Source organism: Amphibalanus amphitrite, unplaced genomic scaffold (assembly GCF_019059575.1).
Source record: "Amphibalanus amphitrite isolate SeventyFive unplaced genomic scaffold, NRLGWU_Aamphi_draft 000250F_arrow, whole genome shotgun sequence".
In the NCBI taxonomy this organism is placed as follows: Eukaryota; Metazoa; Arthropoda; class Thecostraca; order Balanomorpha; family Balanidae; genus Amphibalanus; species Amphibalanus amphitrite.
Window position 1 is genome coordinate 182,881 of NW_024881745.1, and position 21,851 is coordinate 204,731.

The following is a 21,851-nucleotide window of genomic DNA, read 5'->3' on the forward strand; positions in this document are numbered from 1 at the left end:
CGTCACCAAACTTTCAGTACCCTCCCGGACATCAATTTTACACATTGTGACCAAAAATTTTTCCAAAGGCTATGATAGGTTGGCCGGAAATGACGTCAGAGTGACGTCATGTTCTGCCGTTTTCGACCCAAAAAAGGGTTTCGCGGGAAGAGCTGTCAGGCCTATAGCTTTGGAAAAACAGAAAAATAATATGGACATAAAAGCTGTAGATTGGACAGGGCTACAAAACTGCTATCTCGGATTTTTGAAATTTTTGGATTTTGACCCCCAAAAATCAAAAAATAGATTTTTTGGATATACTAATCGAAAAATCCAAAAAGTTTTTTGAATTTCGCAAAAACCGGAATATATGTGATAGTCCTTACCGCCTTCCATCCACATACCAAATTTGAGATTGATACCTCCTTTTTTGGCGAAGTTATAGCGAAAAAACTGTTCAAAATTGATGACGTCAAATTTTCAAACTCAATTTTTAGCAATTCTAGACCCCGTAGCGCAAAACAAAGATCACCATTAGACTCCCCGTGACGAGCTGCATCGAATCAATACCCAATTTATGCAAAAATATCAACTTTAAAATTTGACCTTTTTTGGCCTGACCTTGACCTGACCTTGACCTGAACTTCACCAGAAAGTGATCTAAGCCGTACCTGATAGTCTTATAACCAACACCATTGAGTTGGAAATGAAAAATTGGCCATAAAACATGTATCACACAACCTTAGTAAAGTTGGGCTCATGTGACCTGACCTGTGACCCTTGGTGACCTGACCTGTGACCTGACCTGGTATTGCTAGTGACCTCTAATAGCAACATATCTACTAGGCAACTGACGCCCTACCGCTGATTCTCGACAAAATGCGTTTTCCTCGGTGTTATAGCGCATTCCCTAGAAGACCCGTGAACGGTGAAACATTTCATCTTTGACCTGACCTGTGACGTCATCGGTGACCCTGAGGTCAATGAAATTTGGTTTCCGTCGACAAATTTGACAGGCCTTTCGAACGCCGTTTGAATTTTGTGGATCCGTCCAGTAGTTTCGGAGATACGAGGGGGGGCAAAAAATAGCCCCCCCCCACCAGGTCGCGTTATAAACAGACCCCACCAGGGCGCGGGTTAAAACTTCAGCGTATGAAAGGGATGTTATGGCTTATGCACATTGAAAAACATCAGATAATGCTTTTGAACCATCTCATTCACCAGCACACATCAATCCGGTTCCTGGCTTCCGTCAAGGAAACATTCCAAAATAATGCATTATTTTATTTCATTGACCACCTTGCAAAAGACAAACAGCGAACACATCACCGCCAAAAACAAAAATAGTCAACAGGTAGGTACCAGCTGATCTAGCCGTGCTGTGTCATGTGCCTTTGAAAAACTTGAGCAGTCAGGGTTGAATAAACACCCCAAAAACTTAGCCATTCATGCATGAACAAGTGCAAATTCTGGTCGAGCATTTTAATAAAAATGAAACTAACAGCATTGTAGGTTACAATTATAAAAAAGACAATTCCAAAAAAACAGCAGAGCTTACTCTACAAGGCATAACCATTAATTTTATAACTGACATCCGAATTCGCATCTCCGAAGTTTAACCCACCTACCACCAGCCACCTGCACATTTCTGCGCACATGTGCTGCGCAGTGTGCACAGTCACTACACATTACACAATTATGAGAATTAAAATAATTTTAAACAATCAAGCAAGTCAGGACTGGTAGGGGAGAGTGGGGCAAGACGCCCCCTCGGGTAAGACGCCCACTACCCCTTAGCTGCAACACCAACAGTTGTAAAGTATTTTTTATAGTTTTTGTTTGAAGCAGAAGCCAGGATTGTTTACTCCCCAAAAAATCGTGCCGCTCCGCTGGAATTCACGTCGTGGGTGAGCATTATTGCATTTTATGCTGTTTTTTAGATTAAATGTGCCTTTGAAAAACGGTAATTATTTCCATAATTCCGCGAGTACGTGAAATTTGTTATTTTCCGGCGAAATTTAGTACATTTCGCTCATAAAAAAAACACTGCAAAACAGTGCGTCATGATCGCCGGATTTTTTAGTCGGATCATTTGCGCCACCGGAAGCTGGTGTGTAAGATGCCCATAATGGGTGCGGGGAAAGAGGCTCCCGGGGCGTCTTACCCCAATGCATGTGGGCATCTTAGCCCTTTAAAGAAATTGTCATTTCGTCATTGCTAATATCGTATTCTGACTTTAATTACAGGCTCCTTACTATGAGGACTAGGAAAAGGACAACTGCGCGAGCCTCGTATGGGCAGGTGTCACTCAGAAATGCGCTGAGAGCCGTTCAATCAGGAATGACGCTGTACAAGGCATCAAAGGAATGGGGCGTGCCCAGAAAGACTCTGCGACGCCACCGGGACGGCAAAGTTCAAATCCCTGGGCACCTTGGGAGGGGTACGGATATACCTCTGTCCCTCGAAAATGTCCTGGTAGGGAAGATAAAGGAAATGGAGAGGCTCCTGTTCGGCCTGACGGCAGAGAATGTCCGGATGATCGCGTATGAGTTCGCAAAGAAGATGGGCCTGAAGACACGCTTTTCCAAAGACTCACGTATGGCTGGCAAGGACTGGCTGCAGGGTTTTTTGAAGAGACACCCTGATCTTTCTATCAGGAGTCCGGAGGCCACAAGTATGGCCAGGGCCGTCGGTTTTAATCGGCCTCAAGTTGAGCGGTTCTTCACCATCTACAAGGAAGTTCTCGACGCGGATAACTACGGTCCGGCGAAGGTGTGGAACATGGATGAAACGGGAATATCCACAGTGCAGACACCTGTAAAGATCGTAGCCTCGAAGGGAGTGAAGCGGGTGGGCAAGATCACGAGTGCAGAGCGGGAGAAGTTGGTCACAGTGCTGTGCGCGGCAAACGCCGCGGGAGGCTACCTGCCCCCTCTCCTTGTCTTCGGCCGAACGAGGATGGTCGGAAGTCTCATGAACGGGGCACCACCGGGCTCCGTTGGAACCTGCACCAAATCAGGCTGGACAGATCGAGAAGTGTTCCTCCAGTGGTTCCAGCACTTCTTGAAGTCAGTGAAACCACGGGTTGAGGAAAAGCACATCCTCATTTTGGACGGCCACCATAGCCACAAATCTATCGAGGTGATCGACCTGGCGCGAGAGCACGGCGTGACGATCATAACGCGCTCCCACCACATTCATCGCACAGGATGCAGCCATTGGATGTGGGGGTGTTCAAAGCTATTAAGAGCAGCTATAACAGCGCCGCCGACAGCTGGATGAGGGCCCATCCCGGCAGACGCGTGACGGAGTACGAGGTCGCACAGATCTTTGGCACCGCCTACACCAGGGCAGCGACGATGGAGCGAGCTATCAATGGCTTCAGAGCGTCTGGTATCTGGCCGTGCGAAATGCTCTTCACAGAAGAGGATTTCGCACCAGCGGGTCTCACAGAGGAAGAGCCAGATGAAAATCCAATGGTGGATGGCTTCAGGCCCCGCGGGGAGCGCACGACAGTGCCGCCCGAGCGCGATGGAGGAGCCGGTCCCAGCGGCGTGGCGGTGCCGTCCGCTGACGGTAGAGGAGCCGGTCCCAGCGGCGTGGCAGCGCCGCGCACTGACGGTAGAGGAGCCGGTCCCAGCGGCGTGGCAGCGCCGCGCACTGATGGTGGAGGAGCCGGTCCCAGCGGCGTGGCGGCGCCGCCTCCTGATGGTGGAGGAGCCGGGCCCAGCGGCGTGGCGGCGCCGCCCGCTGGTGGTGGAGGAGCCGGGCCCAGCGGCGTGGCGGCGCCGCGCACTGATGGTGGAGGAGCCGGGCCCAGCGGCGTGGCGGCGCCGTCCACTGATGGTGGAGGAGCCGGGCCCAGCGGCGTGGCGGCGCCGCCCCCTGATGGTGGAGGAGCCGGGCCCAGCGGCGTGGCGGCGCCGTCCACTGATGGTGGAGGAGCCGGGCCCAGCGGCGTGGCGGCGCCGCGCACTGATGGTGGAGGAGCTGGTCCCAGCGGCGTGGCGGCGCCGCCCGCTGATGGTGAGGCCGCTGCCGCTGCCGGTGTATGCGCCGGTAGCACGCTGAACTCGCTATGCCCAACTCCTCACGGGCCGAAAAGGAAGAGGTCGCGAAGGGCGGAGCGGGCAGCCGTTTTAACTTCTTCGCCACTGAAAAGGATGCTCGAGTGCACACAAAGAAAAACGGCCAGAAAGGGGAAGAACACAGGGCGACTAAAGGCTAAGAAAGAAGCAAACTCCGGAAGCATGGCTGCAGATAAAGACAGTGATGTCAACTGTATCATCTGTGGGATGCGTTTTGTAAGGTCGTGTGAGGAATGGATTCAGTGCGGGAGGTGCTCAGGATGGGCGTGTGTGCCCTGCACAGATGCAAATGACATGAGGGAAAGTTACACGTGTGACTTCTGCCGCAACTGAGCGGCGCGACTACGGGTATCGTGACGCGAACCGGTCACAAAACCGGGGCTTGCCCCATTATAGTTGCAGCTTTGATGCCTGAGTATGGCATGTCATATGGAGTTTCTTACGCTGAAGACATGGGCTTATGTTCAGCAGGGAGGTCCGGTACTTGACTCAAACGCAGTTTGTTTTTACATTTGTTCAATACAAGAACGATGTTTATAAAACTATCTATTGCGAGATCGTCCGATGTATCAGCGCCATATGCAGATATATTGCCTATAAACTGATTTAATATGTCATTTCAGTCGTTGGTAAATGATCAAAGACCTGCCAAATTGCGTACTTCACACAGTAACAATACGTTTTCCTGCCCCAGCACATCAAAACATAAATTTCACCACTGTGGGTTAAGACGCCCTCATTATGTGCATCTTACCCCTATAGAGTGGGCATCTTACCCGCCCACGGGGTAAGATGCTCGAAATGACTTGTTCGAGAAAAACGTTAATTGCTTAACACATTTAGAATAGACTGGACTTATGTGCGATGCATTAAGTGGTAAATTGAATGTGCTTCCAGAAAATCTTTTACTTAGAGATCTGTGCCTTCATACTTATTCGTGAAAACAGTTTTTCCTTAACGGGGGCGACTTGCCCCACTCTCCCCTATGCAGATTCACAAGTTCTCTCAACATCTTCAATTACCAACAATCAAGAGCACCTTGTGATCTCAGTAACTCCGCAGATCCATCTTCTGTTTTCCATTTTCAGTTTTCAATTGAAATATAAGTTCCATCTGGGAGACACATGTTGCATCATTATATCTAAACAATTATTATGCTTGAACTTTTGATTTTTCATGTGAACTTCACTTCAAAAGTTGATTAATTTTTAAAGTTTATATAATTTGTATAATGCTACGATCACGGCGCACCAAATCACAGATAACTTGAAAATAACCAAGCAAAAGCCACATTCTTCAGCAAACTATGAGAGCTATCTGATCCATGCTGCGTTGAAATAATTGAAAATCGCCAAAATCAGTCAAAATATGACAATTTAATTAATATAAACTTCACAAAACTCTTATTTGTGAGGCAATGCGCAACAGAAATGCGAGGGAATATGGTAGTAATCTGGTAGCAATTATGAAGGATTTCCCCTGTCGCTGATGAAAAAACACTTGAAGCAAATTTTTCAACGCAGAGGAAATCCTTCATTATGAGTTGCAGGGACCATTTGATTGGCCCATTTTAGATAAATATAGGCCGAATGTTTCGATTTCAACCCCATTTATCGTAATGAGACGAATCCATTGGCTTAGTGGTACGTCTTTTGAACACATGTAGGCCTTAGATTTCTCCTTAGCCCGCCTGAAACACACCATGCTTTGCATGCATTTCTATGGGTGAAGGAAAATTCATGCGCCGTGATGACGTCACGGTAAAGGAATTCTGAAGCTCGTGAACGGGGGCTGATGCCAATTGGGTTTCATAAAACGACGTAATTAACGCCAAATATTTTATCAAGTTCTTGATATCAGTGATGTAAACTACGCACAAAAAAGTTGCGTGATTTTGAATTAATGTTAAGATTCGAAGCTAATTTTATCTTTTTTTATAATGTTGAGCCCGGTGATGAAGAAAGAACAGCCAAAATGAGAAAAAGAAACTGCAAATCTTCTGTACCAGTCACTTTTTGTGGCCACTGTCGGAATTTTGTTTATTCGGCGCACCGCGCCACTTTCGTAGTTAGGCACCTCCGCTTAGCTGGCTTTCTGCTGTTTTCAATGATTGATTTAATAAAGGATGGTCAGCAAAATCGATGTTGTTTCTTTCATAAATAATTTTTACTATTTAAATTCAACATAATTGTGTTATAATGTCTTGTGAGAAAATAAGTGTTGACATGAAATTGTAATTTGTAGGACGCTTGATAAATTACGGTAACTACGCAAATGTGCTTATAGTTACGGAGGTGTAAACAATTCCAGTTGTGGCTTTGTGAAACGGCTTCATTTGCGCTCCGTAGTTTGAAAGGGTGTGAATTACGGAAAGGTGTAAGTTACGGCAGAGCTTTATGAAACGAGGCCCAGGTCGTGGAAAATCCAGACTGACACTGGGGCGCGGGTTGATAATGTTTACTCGTATTTTGGCATATGTCGAAAAGAGACGCATTTAACTCTTCCCATTAAATTATGATGGACAGGTCGGTGAAATGCTCTGACCAAAAATAAGAAAAACCGGTCACCGATATCAGCATTCCGGGATTGATATTTTATTTTTTGCATTCTGTTACTCTAATTAATCGAGCATTGGAACTTAGCATGGTGTGTCAAAAGTGGAAATAGCCGGTGCGCCGTCTGGCAACCCTGCAGCCCGCCGCCATAGGGAAATTCATGCTTTTTGTCGCTTTTTCGCTCCTTATGAGTCACTTGATCTAATTAGAGTTTAACTAGGAACGAGGCGGGTCACTTGGACGTATTCGGGAGCCGAATACGGTATTTTGGAGCCAATACCTGGGAAACCCTACCCGCCCAATGCGAGTTTTTTAGAGTCTGCATGCCCAAATTAACGTTGAGCGCGGCCGTTTTCGGTCGGTTTTCCGCGACCTTGTGGCGAAATCGCCTTATTTATTCAACCAGGGTGGGCTAATTCGCTTAACTAGGAATGAGGCGTTGAAGAGAATTATTCAAGGAATAGAGCTGTGCAAAAATATTTTTTGTATTGTTAAAACTGTATCCGCCCTCGAACGATAAATATTGTTGACCCATCAGGAACACATCCCCTGGAATGCGTTTGGACTTGGCTGGATCTAATATTAGCGAGTGTCTGCTAATGCAGTTTCTTGGCTTACACAGTACGCACACAAGCATACATACTTCCTGCCCTTGGTTATCCCTCACTTGAATGAAAATTTTGCTATAATAACTATTCCAAGCAGTTAACAGGTTTTAGTGCAGTGTCAAGTCGGAACCGTTCAGGGCCGCCAGTCTCCCCGGGCGCCGCCGGCCGCCGCGCTGCCGCTCTGGCAGGGTGTTTGACTTCATATCTATGTTGCTAGAAAAGTTGTGGACCGATTTACTTGATTCTTGCATGAAAAGATCCGACATTCAATTCTTAGCAGATAACGAAGATTTGACGTCAACTGCACGATCCGCTGCCCACATTGTTGTACTGCCATCTATTGGCAAGGCTGGCGAACTAAAGCCGGGCGGCTATTTCCACTTTTGACACACCATGGTTCTGAGATTTGGCCAATTCACGTGATCTGGTGACCTGACCTTGAACGACGCGGGTCTGACAATTCAGCAACAAGATGTAGGTATACTAAAAAGTTGCATGATAAAGGTGTGTCAAGCCGTTTTTGAGATATTTATTTACCTGAGGAGGCGGGGGGATAAAAACGCCTCCCAGCACGGCTCGGGTAATCCCTATCTGCTACACCAAGTGAGCTGGTCGTTCCGGTCCAAATTATCGTCTTGACCCAATTAGGGACGCCGGGTCTGCACGGAGCGTCCCCAGAGGACAGCAGCGAGAGGACAACTGTCCTCGCAGGACGAGAGAACAACTGTCCCCGGCTGACCGTGACGAGGTACCGCAGATCCAGACCGGTCCGCAGAGACCGTATAAAACGGACCGGCCCAGACGGACCGGCATCAGATCTTCACAGCTCTCACACATCGAGACAACATCCACAGACACTCAGAGCACCATGAAGCTGGTAAGACGCTGGTGAAGGAAAGTGAACTGCTTGGAAAACTTGCATTTTCTCTTATTATGGCGTTTGTTCCTGGCAATTTCAGCGAAGCATATGCTATAATGCTACATATGCATACAAGCATAATGCGAATCATACCTGCTAAACTATTAGATTTGCTGCAGATTGTCTTGTAACATCTAGATTTGCTCAATTCTAAAATTTATTTACTCTGCTGCCTTTTCCTAAGCTGCACTAATAAGTGGAACTATTTGTGCAGTAAAACCCACTATTCAATAACTACCAGCACTATAACCGTCACCCTGTCTGCTGTTTCAGTTTGTGTTTGCCGCCGTTCTGGCCGTGGCCGCCGCCGCCCCGGCCCCGGACCGCGGCTATTCGGCGCCGGCCCCCACGTACGCCCCCAAGGTGTACCAGATTCTGAAGCAGGAGTCGGAGCTCCGCGACGACCAGTCCTACGACTCGCAGTAAGTACTGGCCACTCGGCTCTCTGTAGCTCTGCGGCTCTATAACTTTGTAGCAGATCGTAGACGTTGGTGGCAGCCGTGAAAGTTTAACCCTCGCCGGCCGAGGGGGGGGGGGCGGGTGCCGCCCCCCCCCATAGGGTTTTTTCGCGATAGCTCCGAACACGCTGGCGATAGAGAGCTGAAACTTGGCATACCTGACCTTTGATCCAAGCCGCATCTTTTGATACCAACCGCATTTTTGGGTCAGGTCAGGTCACTGACCTATGACGTCATAAGTGAACCTCTGCACGGTCTTCAGATGTCGCAACTTCGCAACGCCCTCACTGCCAGAGGAGATGTCACAGGGAAATGAAACTTGCAGGATCTAGTATCCATTATGAGTCTCACAACTTGTATATCTCGGATTTTTCCTAAAGGTCATATGAGGTCAGGTCATTTTCGTGACCTCACCATTATAAGTCAATGGGGAAAAATTCAAACTGCTATTCTGGCGCCGGGAACGATCTCCAACTATCTCAAGCACACAGAATCGTGATTTGATGCACTCCTTGCAAGGTTAGATGCGTCACTTTTGCAATGTTGACCTTCCGTGACGTCATTTATGACGTCATCAAGGTCATATTAGTTTTTCGTCAATAACTCTCGATCAAACTGAGCTAGCGAGTCGGGAAAGCCACCAATGGACTCAGGAAGACCTGCCGAATCGAATGATATGCGACATGACCTCTTTCGACCAACTTCGTGACTTGGGGGTGCTGACCTGACCTTGACCTGAGGTCAACACCCCAAGTTGACCTGACCCGGACAAAAAGTATATCATTCGACGCGCCTGAGCGAGACGAACACGATGCTGCCAAAATCGGCGCTCTGCGGCCGTTTTTTGCGAAGTTATTCACCAAAAACTGAACCGTACCTTGGGGCACTTGACCTGACCTCAGAGGTCACCGGTTGACCTAGGACCTTAAAATCGGGTACCAATCTCTGCGTCTCGTAACGGCGCACACGCTCGTTTTTTCCGCGACGCGCTAGCTCCACCAGGGGCGAAACGGCGAGGGGGGGGGTCGTACCCGCCCCCCCCCCTCGGCCGGCGCGTATGTAGAAAACCAATAGGTCCGGCGAGGGTTAACTTTCGACTCGCGCTAGTAGTAAACCTATAGATGGGTGTCCTTCTATAGGTTTTGGTAGGATCCGACTCCTTTTCATAGCCGAGCCCTAATCAAAAAAGGGTACGGAACATAACGGACATTTCGCGCTGTCAATGTTTACCTGCCTAATTCTTTATCGATACCTAACATCGCTACCTTCATGCTAAGCCGTTTACGTCTCGCGTCTTCTTGTCCTCCAGTTTCGAGACTGAGAACGGCATCTACGCCTCCGAGTCGGGCCGGCCGGTTGAGGGATACGGCGATGACGAGGAGAGCTACAGCGTCAGCGGCCAGTTCAGCTACCTCGGCGACGACGGGGTCACCTACTCCGTCACCTACACGGCCGACGGAGACGGCTTCCAGCCGCAGGGCGCCCACCTGCCCACCCCGGTGCCCACCGAGTACCCGACCCCGGAGGCGTCTGATGATGATGACGCTGAGGAGGAGGAGCGTTACGAGGCTCCTGAGGAGGAGGACGATGATGACGAAGCTCCCGCCGGCTACTACCAGCCCCAGTATGAGCGCGTCATCGTCGGCTACAGGCCCCGCTACCAGTAAACTGGGGCAGAATCATTCTTTCTGTTGACAACGTTCAAAGAAACATGGCCTACGTGTGTTCCTAATGTGAATGTGATGTTTTATGATATGCTCGTGTGTATTTATTTGTTGTGTTTTGTCCGAATAGTGTCTGGAAATTCTTGATGCCTTGATGTGCAGCAAATCCGAAATGCTCCACCACTAGGGAATTGGGATTGATTGATGTGATGTGATTTGTGAATGTGTTATTTAATAAAATATTGCAGCATTACAAAATGGAAGTGTCCGACTCTTCATAGCTCTCACATAATGAGATAATTGGAGGTGAGCAAACATAGCTACACCCCTTTTGTTGCGAATATGGCCGTGTAGATCATTTCCCATCCAGCGCGGTTTTAAACACGAGAATACCGGACACATAAAATTTATTTTAAAAATATAATTTACACCTGTATATACATATGCTTGGGTGAAACTCGGAGCGGTTTCAACCACTGCAAATCCGATATCTCTTCCTCTCTCTTTCCTCTCCTCCCTCCTCAACTAAAACTCGCTCAGCTCATGACCGGCGCGGTTCACCTCGATTGCCTCTCATCTCAGGCGACTCATGTAGACTCAGCGCAGGCTCACGCTCTCCTAAATCCACTGCGGAGGTCTGGAGCACATGACCAGCCATCATGCTCGCTTCGAAGTCTCGACCGGCATCACCGTTAAAGCACAGCTCACTTGTTCCAAGTTCCAACCGTTCTCTCTCGCCATCCATGGTCGCTATACGCACACATTCAGTTCCCGTAATACTAAAGCCAGCATTGTGAACATTTCGTCAAGCCATACTTCCATACATAAACCTGCAACATGAGAGTTCCAAGTTCAAATGAACAAAGGCCACATTTGCACGCAGCTCAGTGCGGAGATCGTCCTTATCGACATCACCAGCTAATCTGATGCTGTCCTCGCGCAACAAGCGAGTCAAGACCCCTCAAATGAAGAGACTTCATCGGGACGCCTGTTCTGGCACAATATGTGGAGTTTGTACTTGGTGCACTCATCACACTCCATACAGGCAGCGACACGCTGGCAAACGGACTGAGTGACCCACACGGGGTCAAACCAGGGACCAATCACGAGCGAGCTTTCACTGTGAGTCGAATCACAGTACTGGCAGTGATGCGACACTTGCTATGACTGGACAAGTTGGAGATAGGTAAATGAACATATTCTCATATGAGCTCATTTGATGATGATAAAATCGCTCGGAAGATATAGGACGAGTTTGATTCTGCAATTTGCCAGCACGTGCTGTAAACTACCACCCATCACGACCGCAAGTACACACTTCGCCAGCGCTCAAAACACTCCACCACACATATCATCCACCACTCAAAAATGCTACTGTCAGTCTCTAAAATCACACAAATAAGTTCAAATACCAGACATCGGCAAATAGTAATCAGATTCGAAATAAACTCTCAAAGCCGTCAACAAAAGTCATCGATAAATCTTCGCAGCAGCAAGCTGCTCAAGTCCAAGTGCGGCACTGCCTTTGCATGTGGCAGCAGCCGGCTGCCGGCACACCCGATTTTCTCCTCCAAGCGATGCCCGGCACACGCGCGTCTGCATATATATGGTATTTACAGTCGGAGTTTGTACTATCGTCCCTTGGACAGTCATCGGCACCGTGACCTTGACCTCGTCCGAATGACCTTGACCTTGACCGCGACCGGCGCCGTCTCACTGACCACTACACGAGACCAGCCACTGAAGATCAAACACTGGACACTGCTGGACCTCTGAAGAGCGTCCTCTCGGCGGGCGGCCGGGCCCTGCCCTCTGCCCTCAGTCCGCGACTCTGCCGCGGCTGACTCCGCTGACTCAGCTGACACGGTGGTTGACTCGGTCTCCGGTGACTCGACGTTGAGACTCGGGCGATGATGGCACTGCGCGTCCCATAGACACGGCTAACCTAGGCACACCGGATCGACGGGACCTCTAGCAGGCGCACTGCACGACTGAAAGACATCAAAGAACTCGGCACGTGCGCGACGCACGGGCGCGTCGCAAAAACGACGACCTCTGGCGCTCACGACACTGGGGATGTGGATGAGACTACGGCTAACTAGCTGGGAGCGAGGAGGTGGCGGGTGGGGTGGGGCGACGCGGCGGGCGGGGCGCGAGCGCGCCAATATAGCCATCTACGGTTCCAGTTATTTGTACTCGGCACACCAGACAACATATAAAGCTTCAAAACTGCGCGAGTGTGACTGGAGAGTCTGTGAGATACGCCGTTGTCGGCATTTGGCAGCCGGGGTCGGGGGTAGGTCCACTTCGCTGTGACGCTCGGACGTCCACTCTGACGAGCGAGGCGCCAAGCTTCAGTCCCAGTGTCGCTCACTGGAAAGCGCTGCTCACGGACCAACAGCCCGATGGGAAAGATCGTTTGGCGGCGGCAGGAGGCAGGCAGTGTGGTTCAGCATGTCTCCGCTTGGCGGCGCCACGGTCGCCGGTGCAGCGCGCCCTCAGTCCATTGCAAACCGTGTGCAGGCCTTCTTCCATTTGCACTGAGTGCACCACTGCTCGCGGTGTTCCATTCCGTACACCTGAAATATACGCAGCCAGGTCTCAAAGTCTGACAAAGAGGCATCGACCATAGTGATGTCACGAAAATCATCAGCTCTAGCAGGATGTGAGTCTGCGTTTTGTTATCAGAGCTTCATACAGACGAAAAAGCCTCCTCAGCTTTCAAAGTTATCGTTTGACCGGTTTGAGCTCGTGTGGGTAAACCTTTCTTTCTGCCTTTGCTACGTATGTGAAGCTCACTTGTGCACTACAGGCACTTCCTCTCTGGATCGTTCTTTGGAACATCACAAAGTGTGTTCCCTTTTCATTATCATTCAACTGCACTGAATTCATCTCACGACTGCTCACCTTACGGCACTTTTTGACGTCTCCGCGGATGCGCCGGTGGTGGGGCGACGTCTTGGGGCTGGTGGTCATCACCTTGGTGCCCAGTCGGATGTACTTGCTGGAGCCAGTCTGAGGGCACAGAAGGCGAGACAATGAACATGCTGCACAAAAGGAGCCGTGGATACAATAAAAGCAGAGGTAACGTGCAAAGCGAAGAAAACTCAGTCAGTAGTCACCAAGCTCCATTCAAGTCGAGATGTTATTACAGAACTTGTAAATACCCTGGATGAACATGGACAACATCTAGTCACCCTGATTTCCTCTACACACACTTTCCCGCACCTGACCCATGTCCCGCCCACTGAGCCTGTCCGTTATGCGGCAGTAACCTCTACCCAGTTCATGTGGCGGAAGTGACAGTGCCGTCACCCGTCCCCACCCCGTGTAATGACGGGGTAATTAGTTCTCGGTGTGCTGCAGTCATTACAAGTCGTTACGTGGCGGGTGCGCCTGCCTCTCACACCTTCAGCTACAGTTCATGAACTGGGAGAGGGGAACAGGTGCTGGGCCGGGGTGGGCGCGCAAGGGTGAGGGCACTGGGCAAAACGAGACAGGATGCGATGTGAATTGGACCGGTATCGATGAACTGTGGTGAATGGCGATACAAAGCAAACCAGGGAAGATAAAGAACAGCAAAGTTGCTACATGCAAGAAGACGCAGGTGTATGAAAGCATGTAGGTACAACGCAACATGTGATGGCCTGATGTATGGCACCGTTCTATTCATTTCGTGCAATCACTTTGGGAATGCGCCACATCTCCTCCACCTCTTGCCTGCCATCTCCCACTTACTCTATCCTCCCAGCCTTCGTTCCTCCCGCTCACTCACCGTGCTCCACAGCGACGTCGTCCACGACTGTCTGGGTCCGGGGATCGGGATGGGCGCTGCCGCCGCCGCCGCTGCCGCTGCGGGGTCTCCTCCCGCAGCCCTCATCGCCAACTCCCTCTGGTACTGCGGGTCCTCGTGCGGTGGACGCGCCATGTCCATGTGTGACAGCGTGGGCGGCGAGCTGGCGTACAGGCCGGCCAGGCCGTCGCTGATACTCTCCATCGTCTCCAGAGCAACGTCGCACTCGGTGTAGTAGAACTCCTCCTCGTGGTCGCTGAGGTCCGAGTCCTGCTGGCGCGGCGGCCTGAAGAGAACGGAACGGTACGGGGTGTCAGGGGACTGGGACGGCTCAGTCGAGTCGGATGCTGGCCGCTTCAGTGTGTCGCCGTGCTTTTCCTTTCAGACACTGGGATAGAAATATAAATGATAAAGCATGTCTTATATAGACTACGTTCCTAGATCTGCGACTTTTCTGCAATTGCCAAGAGCTCTGGCAAGAAACGTTCGTTATTACATTGCGATTTTAAAAGGCATTTATGTTTCGCTATGCTCACAATACAACACATGCTCAATGATGAGTCGTTCAAAACAACGCTAATTTGTCGTTTGTGGCCGTCAACTTTAACATCACGCTCGCGTTTGAACCGGCCATTGTCGGCCCTCACTCACCCAAGGTGGACGTTGCGCACATGTTTCTCGATGGCAGAGCAGGTGGATGTGATTATGCTGCAGCCGGGCCAGGTGCATTTGTACACAGTCTGGGTGGAAACCTGCCGACAAAGGTGTGTTCGGGTTACGTAAAATATGCGTAAGGGTCACAGTCTGCACTTGCCTGAGCGGACCGGGGCCAGTGAGAAAGGCCTCGCATAGTCACCGGTCGTACACGAATCGGCAAGTTATCAAAACTCTGTAAAGTCAAAGGCACTGTCTAGTGTCTACAACGCAGGGTTCATTAGGCGTTTGCATTTCAACAGTCCTACAATATTCCACTATTCCTGCTCGACAATTTCAGCCTGCCAAAAGTTTGAATGCCAACCATTCTCCGTTACGGCTATCAGTTACTGTCTTTATCGGTCATTCTTTCTCCCCTCGAGGCATCGGGCCAAATTCCGAACACCGTCAGCGAAACCCAGCCGATGAAAACACATCAAAGGTCTGCCAAAGCCAGCTTTGCGTATATCTGCTCGCCAAGAACCACCTTGCAAACAGGCGGAGGTGGTTGACAAAAACGGAGGCTGTTGACCGGCCGGCCGCGAGGGACGCGTCAGGGTCACGCGTTGTCAGTCAGACCGAGGTCAGGACGCCTGGGTCACTGCCAGCGCGAGCAGTGACGTAAGCGTGCTATGCCCTTGGCGGCTTCTATTGTTGCGCTATAACGGTGGTTACAAATATAAAATGATGGTTGATGTGACCTGCCGGTGTCCGCCAACGGCCAAAGTTGACCAACTGCGCATATCATGTCCCGTTCCCTGATCAGGCCAGTGACCGCCGGGTACCGGCTAAAGATCGGTCCCACTGCCATCCAACCCGGCTCGGCCCGCCCTTCGGCGAGGCCTTTGTCCTGCGCCGCTCGGTACTGCCAGCAGCGCCCTCTGGGAGCTGTTCTGTACGCCGTGCTATGCACAACGGCTAGTGTAGGATATGACCGGCGGGCGAGAGAAGCTGTAGTTACCAAACCTGTCGCTAGATGGTAGGATAAGATCCGTTTGTTGCCACAACAGCCCCGCCCACTAGCGACCTTGGCGATACGGTCTGTTGTGAGCCGGCGATCAGCTGTTCAAAACAAAACAAACTCCGTTCTTCCGCGGTGTGTTATTGAATGCAAACCCTATCGCGTCATGAACCAGGTTCATCTCGTAGGTTCAGTGACTTATTGATGCTACCTACCCCGTAGCACCTGCCCCGCCCTCCCGACCGGTTGCTGCCCAGGCGCCGGCCGGCAGACAGGATTAGGAACAAAGGACTGCCGCCGGCCGGTGCCAAAGGCGGCAGCAGCGGGGTCGGTGGCGGTACAACCCAAGCTGGGAGCCGACTGTCAGGCGTCAGTGAGCTCCCTAGGATCCCTACCCCGCCTTTCCAACCTGCCGGCTGCCACACCCCTCCCGCACACCCTTCCCCGTTCGATTTTCGCATCAGCCGACGCAGGGCGCCTCGGCTGGGCTCTGGGTCCAAACAAAGCCGGTCGCCGCCGCGCCGCCGGTCGACCACCGAACGGTACACACTCCGGACGGTCGGGTCCGGCCCGGCTCCGGACGGTCCGGGTCCGGACCGGGTCCACCCGGACCTGCGTTCGGGCGCCGCTCCCACGGGCTGGCATTTCCGCTGCAGTGAGCGGGACCGGAGGCGGGGAGAGCCTGGACGCGTGCCGCGAACAAAGCGGCAAGTCTTACTTGGTTGCTAGCCGCCCGTAATAAAGTCGATTCAGCGGCAAACTCAACAAGCCGACAAAGGAAGTAACACGTCCATGAGCTATGATCATGAGCTCGTCTCGTGTCGCTGTGGGCTCCGAATTAAGGTCAGCACTCAAAGCTTCACTGAGACAGAGCTAAGATGGCTAGGCAACACATCTGAACAAAGGGAGAGCATTTAACGACATGGGGAGAGCTAGGTTGACGGGCCCTCGGAGAGGGTGCCCGTGCGGTGTCGCCTTATAACCGAGGGTGGGCCTTGGTGGGCAGGGGAAGTAGGGACGGGAGAGTGCGCTGCAACTACAGATCCTGCGTGGACGGCATCGAGCGCGCTGCCTCCCGTCCTCTCTCCTGCTCTCCGCTCTCTCCGGCTGGCCGCTCTGCTGCGGCGCACAGAGAACTGCCGTGGTGGGGAGGGGAGGGAAGCGGAGGGGCGGGGCGGCCCGAGCACTCGTCGAACCGACCATAATGAGATACAGACTGTGATTGGGCTCAGGTGACCGTCAGTTGAACGAACTCGCCAGCACCGAAATTATCCTGTCGACAACGATAGCGGAAATACGCGTTATGTGAAGTAAACCCATGCTGTAATTTAGCTGAGCTGACGTCGTTTCGCCTAAAATACATCGGTATCAGCAGCAAGCATTGGATATTGATATGACAAAAACATTGACGAGCCTATGCTGTAGTATAACCATCACGCAGCCTAACACCAACACCGTTATTACGGCATTGTTTGCAGCGCAAAGCAACGTTTCGAAGACTGATTCCTTGACCTGAAGCTGGCCCTGCCTTTCTTCCTAGTTCCTTCGGACTTTGCGCACTGGCTCATTGATGCCTCGTTTCCTACCTTCTGAATCACACCACTCTGCAATCAGCAAAAAGTAATGCAGAAGATATTGCCCGGAACTTCATAAATCACATTTGATCTCAAGCCACCTACACCCTAGTCCCACTTATGTAATGACACATCAGCCCAATCATCTCCAACCCACACAGGTACCGAGCTGCTCCACACGTCACAAGGTCAATCCCTCAGCGATCTCGATCCGGCAGATCTGGCAGGCGCACTCAGGCCGTGTCAGGTGCGTGCTGCCAAATCTGCGCCGGCCAGAGGGCGGCCATATTCGGCTCGGCTGCGCCACGGATCACATAACGGATCGGCAACTCCCCCCGCGACCTGTATCCCCTGCCACCTGGTGGGCATTTAGGTGAACTATCTTCACTAAGGACGCGGCCGGCCTCGTGCGTGTTGAGGGCGTCGTGTCGGAGCTAATTAAGTGATTTTTCTGCGGAACGTGGTTTCTCAGCTAGCTCAGAAGATATCTATGGTATAAATGAGAATGGCAAGAATCGTTAGAGACAGGTTAAGTATTTGAGATTGTATCCTTTGTCATGAAAATCGTTGTTTTCATACCCACGTGGGCGACCTAGCGCCCATCGCGAAATTGGTAATTTTCCGATCGTTGTCATCTCTTACATATATTTCATGAGTATATTTTTGATAAATATTCATCTGACGATTAAATTAAACCTGTAACTTTCACAAATATACTTGCATAAAGTATAAACCCACGCCGGGACGGTACACGGTACCAACCGCGCCGGGCCGAGAGTGTATGAAACCACCGCCCCCCCCCCAAACTCGGCTTCTGGGCCACGTAGCCACACGGGGTAAGCGACATTCCAAAAAGCGTAAAAACTAATGGCGGATATACTTAGGTCATTTTTAGGTCAGGTCAAAGGTCAGGTCACTAGAGGTCATTAAAGACAAATTTTGTTTATTTCAACAACTTTCGAAACACCCGACGCATAACTTGGGAACCAATAGAACTACAGCGCCGCGGAAAAGCGCATTCGATAGCTCTTTCACAGGTCTTTCTGAGTTTTATTCTTAGATTTGACCTCAGGTCAACGGTTTAGCCTCCAGAGGGCAAAAACTCCAAAAATAGCCGTGTTTACGAAAGACGTTTTTTCGGTAATAACTTTTGCCTCAAACGAGCCACGACATTACTTTTGCCAGCATCGTGTTCCTCTCGTCGAGACGCGTCGAATGAACTATAGATTGACCTTGAAAGGTCATTTTGAAAATTTTACGTCAGGTCGAGGTCATGACCTGACCGGAAAAGGTCATGCTGCATATCAGTCGATCCGTATCGTCGAGCACGAGCTGAACACATCTGACGTGTTTTCACCGCTCTAGCACGTCTCTATCAAAAGTTATAGTAAAAAATCTGTTGGTGAAGTGGTGACCGTTTTCATGTCACTGTTTACATGTAACCCGATGTTTGAGGGTGTTAAGAATGACCCGCCCAGACCAAATGAGACGACTTTCAATTTTCTCTTATTGACTTATCATTAGTATTATATATCATTATATATAGAGATAGAGAGAGTATTGAGTATTGAGTATGAGCCAATATACAGGCAATATACATAATATAGGGTGTAAAATGACCTGACCTGGCTCTTAGCCACAGATATCTTGAGATGTAACACGTGGCTAAACCAGCCTTGGGGCCAAAGCTATAGTCACTGTTTAGCGGCACGCTGCTACCCAGTACCTCACATCATCAGGTATGGGTGCCTCCGTTCCTATGGAAACGTAAGCAAACTTTACAATGTTACCAACGTCTTTATGGAAACCGGCTAAGTTTCGATACCTTGTAGCGGCGGGGAGAGTCGTATCGTGAAACAGGGGCCGAGATCCACCTATAGTCACGTTAATGGCCAGCTCGTTGGATTTGCTCCGATGTTATCTACTCCAACTGGTAGCCGGTGACCGTCTAGATAGGAACAGGGGACGAACTCGTACTATGGGCAGACGGATGAGGAAAGGTCTTCGTGCACGGCCAAAAACGACGTTAAAGTTGCGAGGACGTGTTTCTTGCTCAAACAACTGAAGCATAACTAGAAACATTTGGATCATTATGCATGCTCCAGCTGATTAGGGAATAAAGTATGTTAACCCTCGCACCGACGGGGGGCGGATATCCGCCCCCCCCCTGAGGTTTTTCGCGAATAGCGGGAAAACCGCGGCGCGTAGCGCCGCGAAATTTAGTATGACTATAACCTCATCAATTTTACACATGGTGTGCAAGTTTGAACCTCCTACCTTTTAAGGTCAGGTCACCAGGTCACTTTGAATGACCCAACCTCAAGTCACTTTTTTGCAACTTTGTCACCGTGCCAGAGCTACAGTAGATGTCGGAGGCCTTTGAAAGTCGCAGGATATTATTAGGTCATTAGTAGCTACAATGTGTATATCTCGGAATTTTGATATCGGTGACCTAAGGTCAGGTCAATTTCGCGACCTCCCCATTATAAGTCAATGGGGGGAAAATCAACTCCCTGTTTTTACCACTTAAACGGGTCGGAATGGCCCCATATACCATACATGACTTCATATACGATCAAACTTCACTACCTTGAGGTCTGTTTTGCTGTTGGGCAGCTGTGAGGTCATGTGACGTCACCAAAGGTCACCAAAGGTTTTTGGCCAATAACTCCGTACAGGAACAAGATACAGACGCGTGGATGGTCTCATTGTGTTCAGCTCGTCAAGACGCATCGAATGATATACATGATGACCTCGAGGTCACGTGACCTGAGGTCAACCTTTGACCTTGACCTTTCGAGGTCAACATATATATCATTCGATGCGGATTGACGAGAGGATCACGATGCTGCCCTTAGTTTGTTCCTATCTGGACTAATTCGAAAGTTATTCGAGAAAAACTCTCCATATCTAGCGCCGCCATTTTGACTTTTTCGACCCCTGTGACGTCATCTTTGACCCGACCTGAAAATGACCTTAGTAAAAATTGTAGATCTTGGCCGTGCGTATCCGATGCCGTTTACCGCTTGTCGCTATCTTGCTTCGTTCTCGAGATCTCAGGGGGGCGGTCATCCGCCCCCCCCCCGTCGGTGCGAAGTTGGCGCAGACCCCCGTCGGTGCGCGGGTTAACATTTCCATGCTATGGTAACATTCCAGCTGTTAGAGAGACTCTGTAATTTAATCCGTTCACAACCTTTGTTTGTTTTTGTTTTGTTGGGTTAGGCCCTTTCGGTCCATTGAGACCATTGCAGAGCCGGAAGGATTATAGGAATTGGGGGAAACATTGGTCTGGACAGGCACCCTAGAGAGTCACCGGGGCTGAGCCCGTCCGAATGGACAGGCCGACCAGCCCCCCAAGCACTCTCTGCACCCGGCTCCGGGTGTGCTCCCTTGAGAGCAGTGGTGCGCTTCAAGGGAGCAGCCCGCATGAGATAAAGTTGCCTGTCCAGCCCGGATCGAGAGTAGCTGCGTGGAGAAGAAGGATTTGAACTTGATCTGAACATCCTGAGGATGGAAACGACGGACGGGTGTTGCGTTCACACCCGTTTCCCCGTGCCTTTTAACACTGGTTGCGGCGGGCGGCCGGCTCCCCTCCTTAGTGAAGATATCCGCGCCGCTAGATGGCAGCCCGCTCCGCGGGTACACCGATAACAATGGGAAGCGGGGAGAGTTGCCGATCCGTTAGGTGATCCGTGGCTGCGCGGTCGGTCGGCCGGCCGTGGCTCGCTCATGGCGGGCGGACAAAGTGCGTAGATCGCTGCGCAGGCGTCATGGGGTGCCGGCCAAGGACAGGGCGTCGCCGCCGACAGCGGCGGGCGAGGACAGCGGCCATCGGAGCCGCTGGATGGGGGGGGGGGAGGATTAGATGTCATGGCAGGTCAGGGCCCACGATTATTTACTATATAATTCGATTAACGTTTTACTGAGCTGTTATGCGACATGTTCAGTGCCAGTAATCCAGTGTCGGTGACAGGAAAAGCCTGATGCAAGGTCCTCAATCATCTCCCATCATCACACCAGCGGCCTACCACCACTACCAACCGCTACTCCGTGCTGAGGGCCGACGCTGGCTCCTTCAATAAAACCAACAACCCGTGACGGTCTCTCATTATCCAAACCCCTCACAGCACAGCCATCGCCAGCGCCAGCGTCATCAACGACGCATCGCCGGCGACGCTAAGCGGCGCCGCGGCGCGCGTCGTTTGCGTAATGACTCGCCCGGTGACCCACTAACTTTCCCCGCGGGCCGGTCCGGAGCGCCGGCAGCGGTCGGCCGTCCCGGCGCTGACCTGATTGGACGCCCCAGGCTACTCGGAGCCACTGACACAGATTCGCGCCGTGGTCGATGGCGCTGTGCGCTGGCCGACGGCCAGATCCGAGCCTGTGCGTGCCCCCACCCCCCCCACCCCCACCCCCACCCCTCCAGAGCGGGGAGGGGGCGGTGCCCGGTCCGGACCGGCACAGGACCATCGCGACCGCGAGGGGCGGCGGGGAGCGTAAAGAACTACTCCCGTGCTCCCATGCCACTCAACAGTCTGCAGGGTTATGAAAACCGGTAC

General features: G+C 51.1%; 2 protein-coding genes across 2 annotated transcripts in view; one reads left to right on the top strand and one right to left on the bottom strand.

Moving 5' to 3' along the window:
• Window positions 1-10,528, top strand: part of LOC122386412 (methyl farnesoate epoxidase-like) — a 28,601-nt gene extending 18,073 nt beyond the window's left edge. The window contains exons 3-5 of the mRNA XM_043375588.1: window positions 7,988-8,107; window positions 8,423-8,571; window positions 9,917-10,528. Of these exons, the coding sequence (XP_043231523.1) occupies window positions 7,988-8,107; window positions 8,423-8,571; window positions 9,917-10,274 (627 nt within the window). The 3' untranslated portion in view covers window positions 10,275-10,528. The remainder of the gene's footprint in view (window positions 1-7,987; window positions 8,108-8,422; window positions 8,572-9,916) is intronic.
• Window positions 10,529-10,661: 133 nt separating this feature from the next.
• Window positions 10,662-21,851, bottom strand: part of LOC122386413 (zinc finger protein 704-like) — a 61,850-nt gene continuing 50,660 nt past the window's right edge. Inside the window, exons 5-8 of the mRNA XM_043375589.1 lie at window positions 14,716-14,816; window positions 14,047-14,350; window positions 13,179-13,286; window positions 10,662-12,850 (exon numbers count right to left, since the gene is read on the bottom strand). Of these exons, the coding sequence (XP_043231524.1) occupies window positions 12,770-12,850; window positions 13,179-13,286; window positions 14,047-14,350; window positions 14,716-14,816 (594 nt within the window). The 3' untranslated portion in view covers window positions 10,662-12,769. The remainder of the gene's footprint in view (window positions 12,851-13,178; window positions 13,287-14,046; window positions 14,351-14,715; window positions 14,817-21,851) is intronic.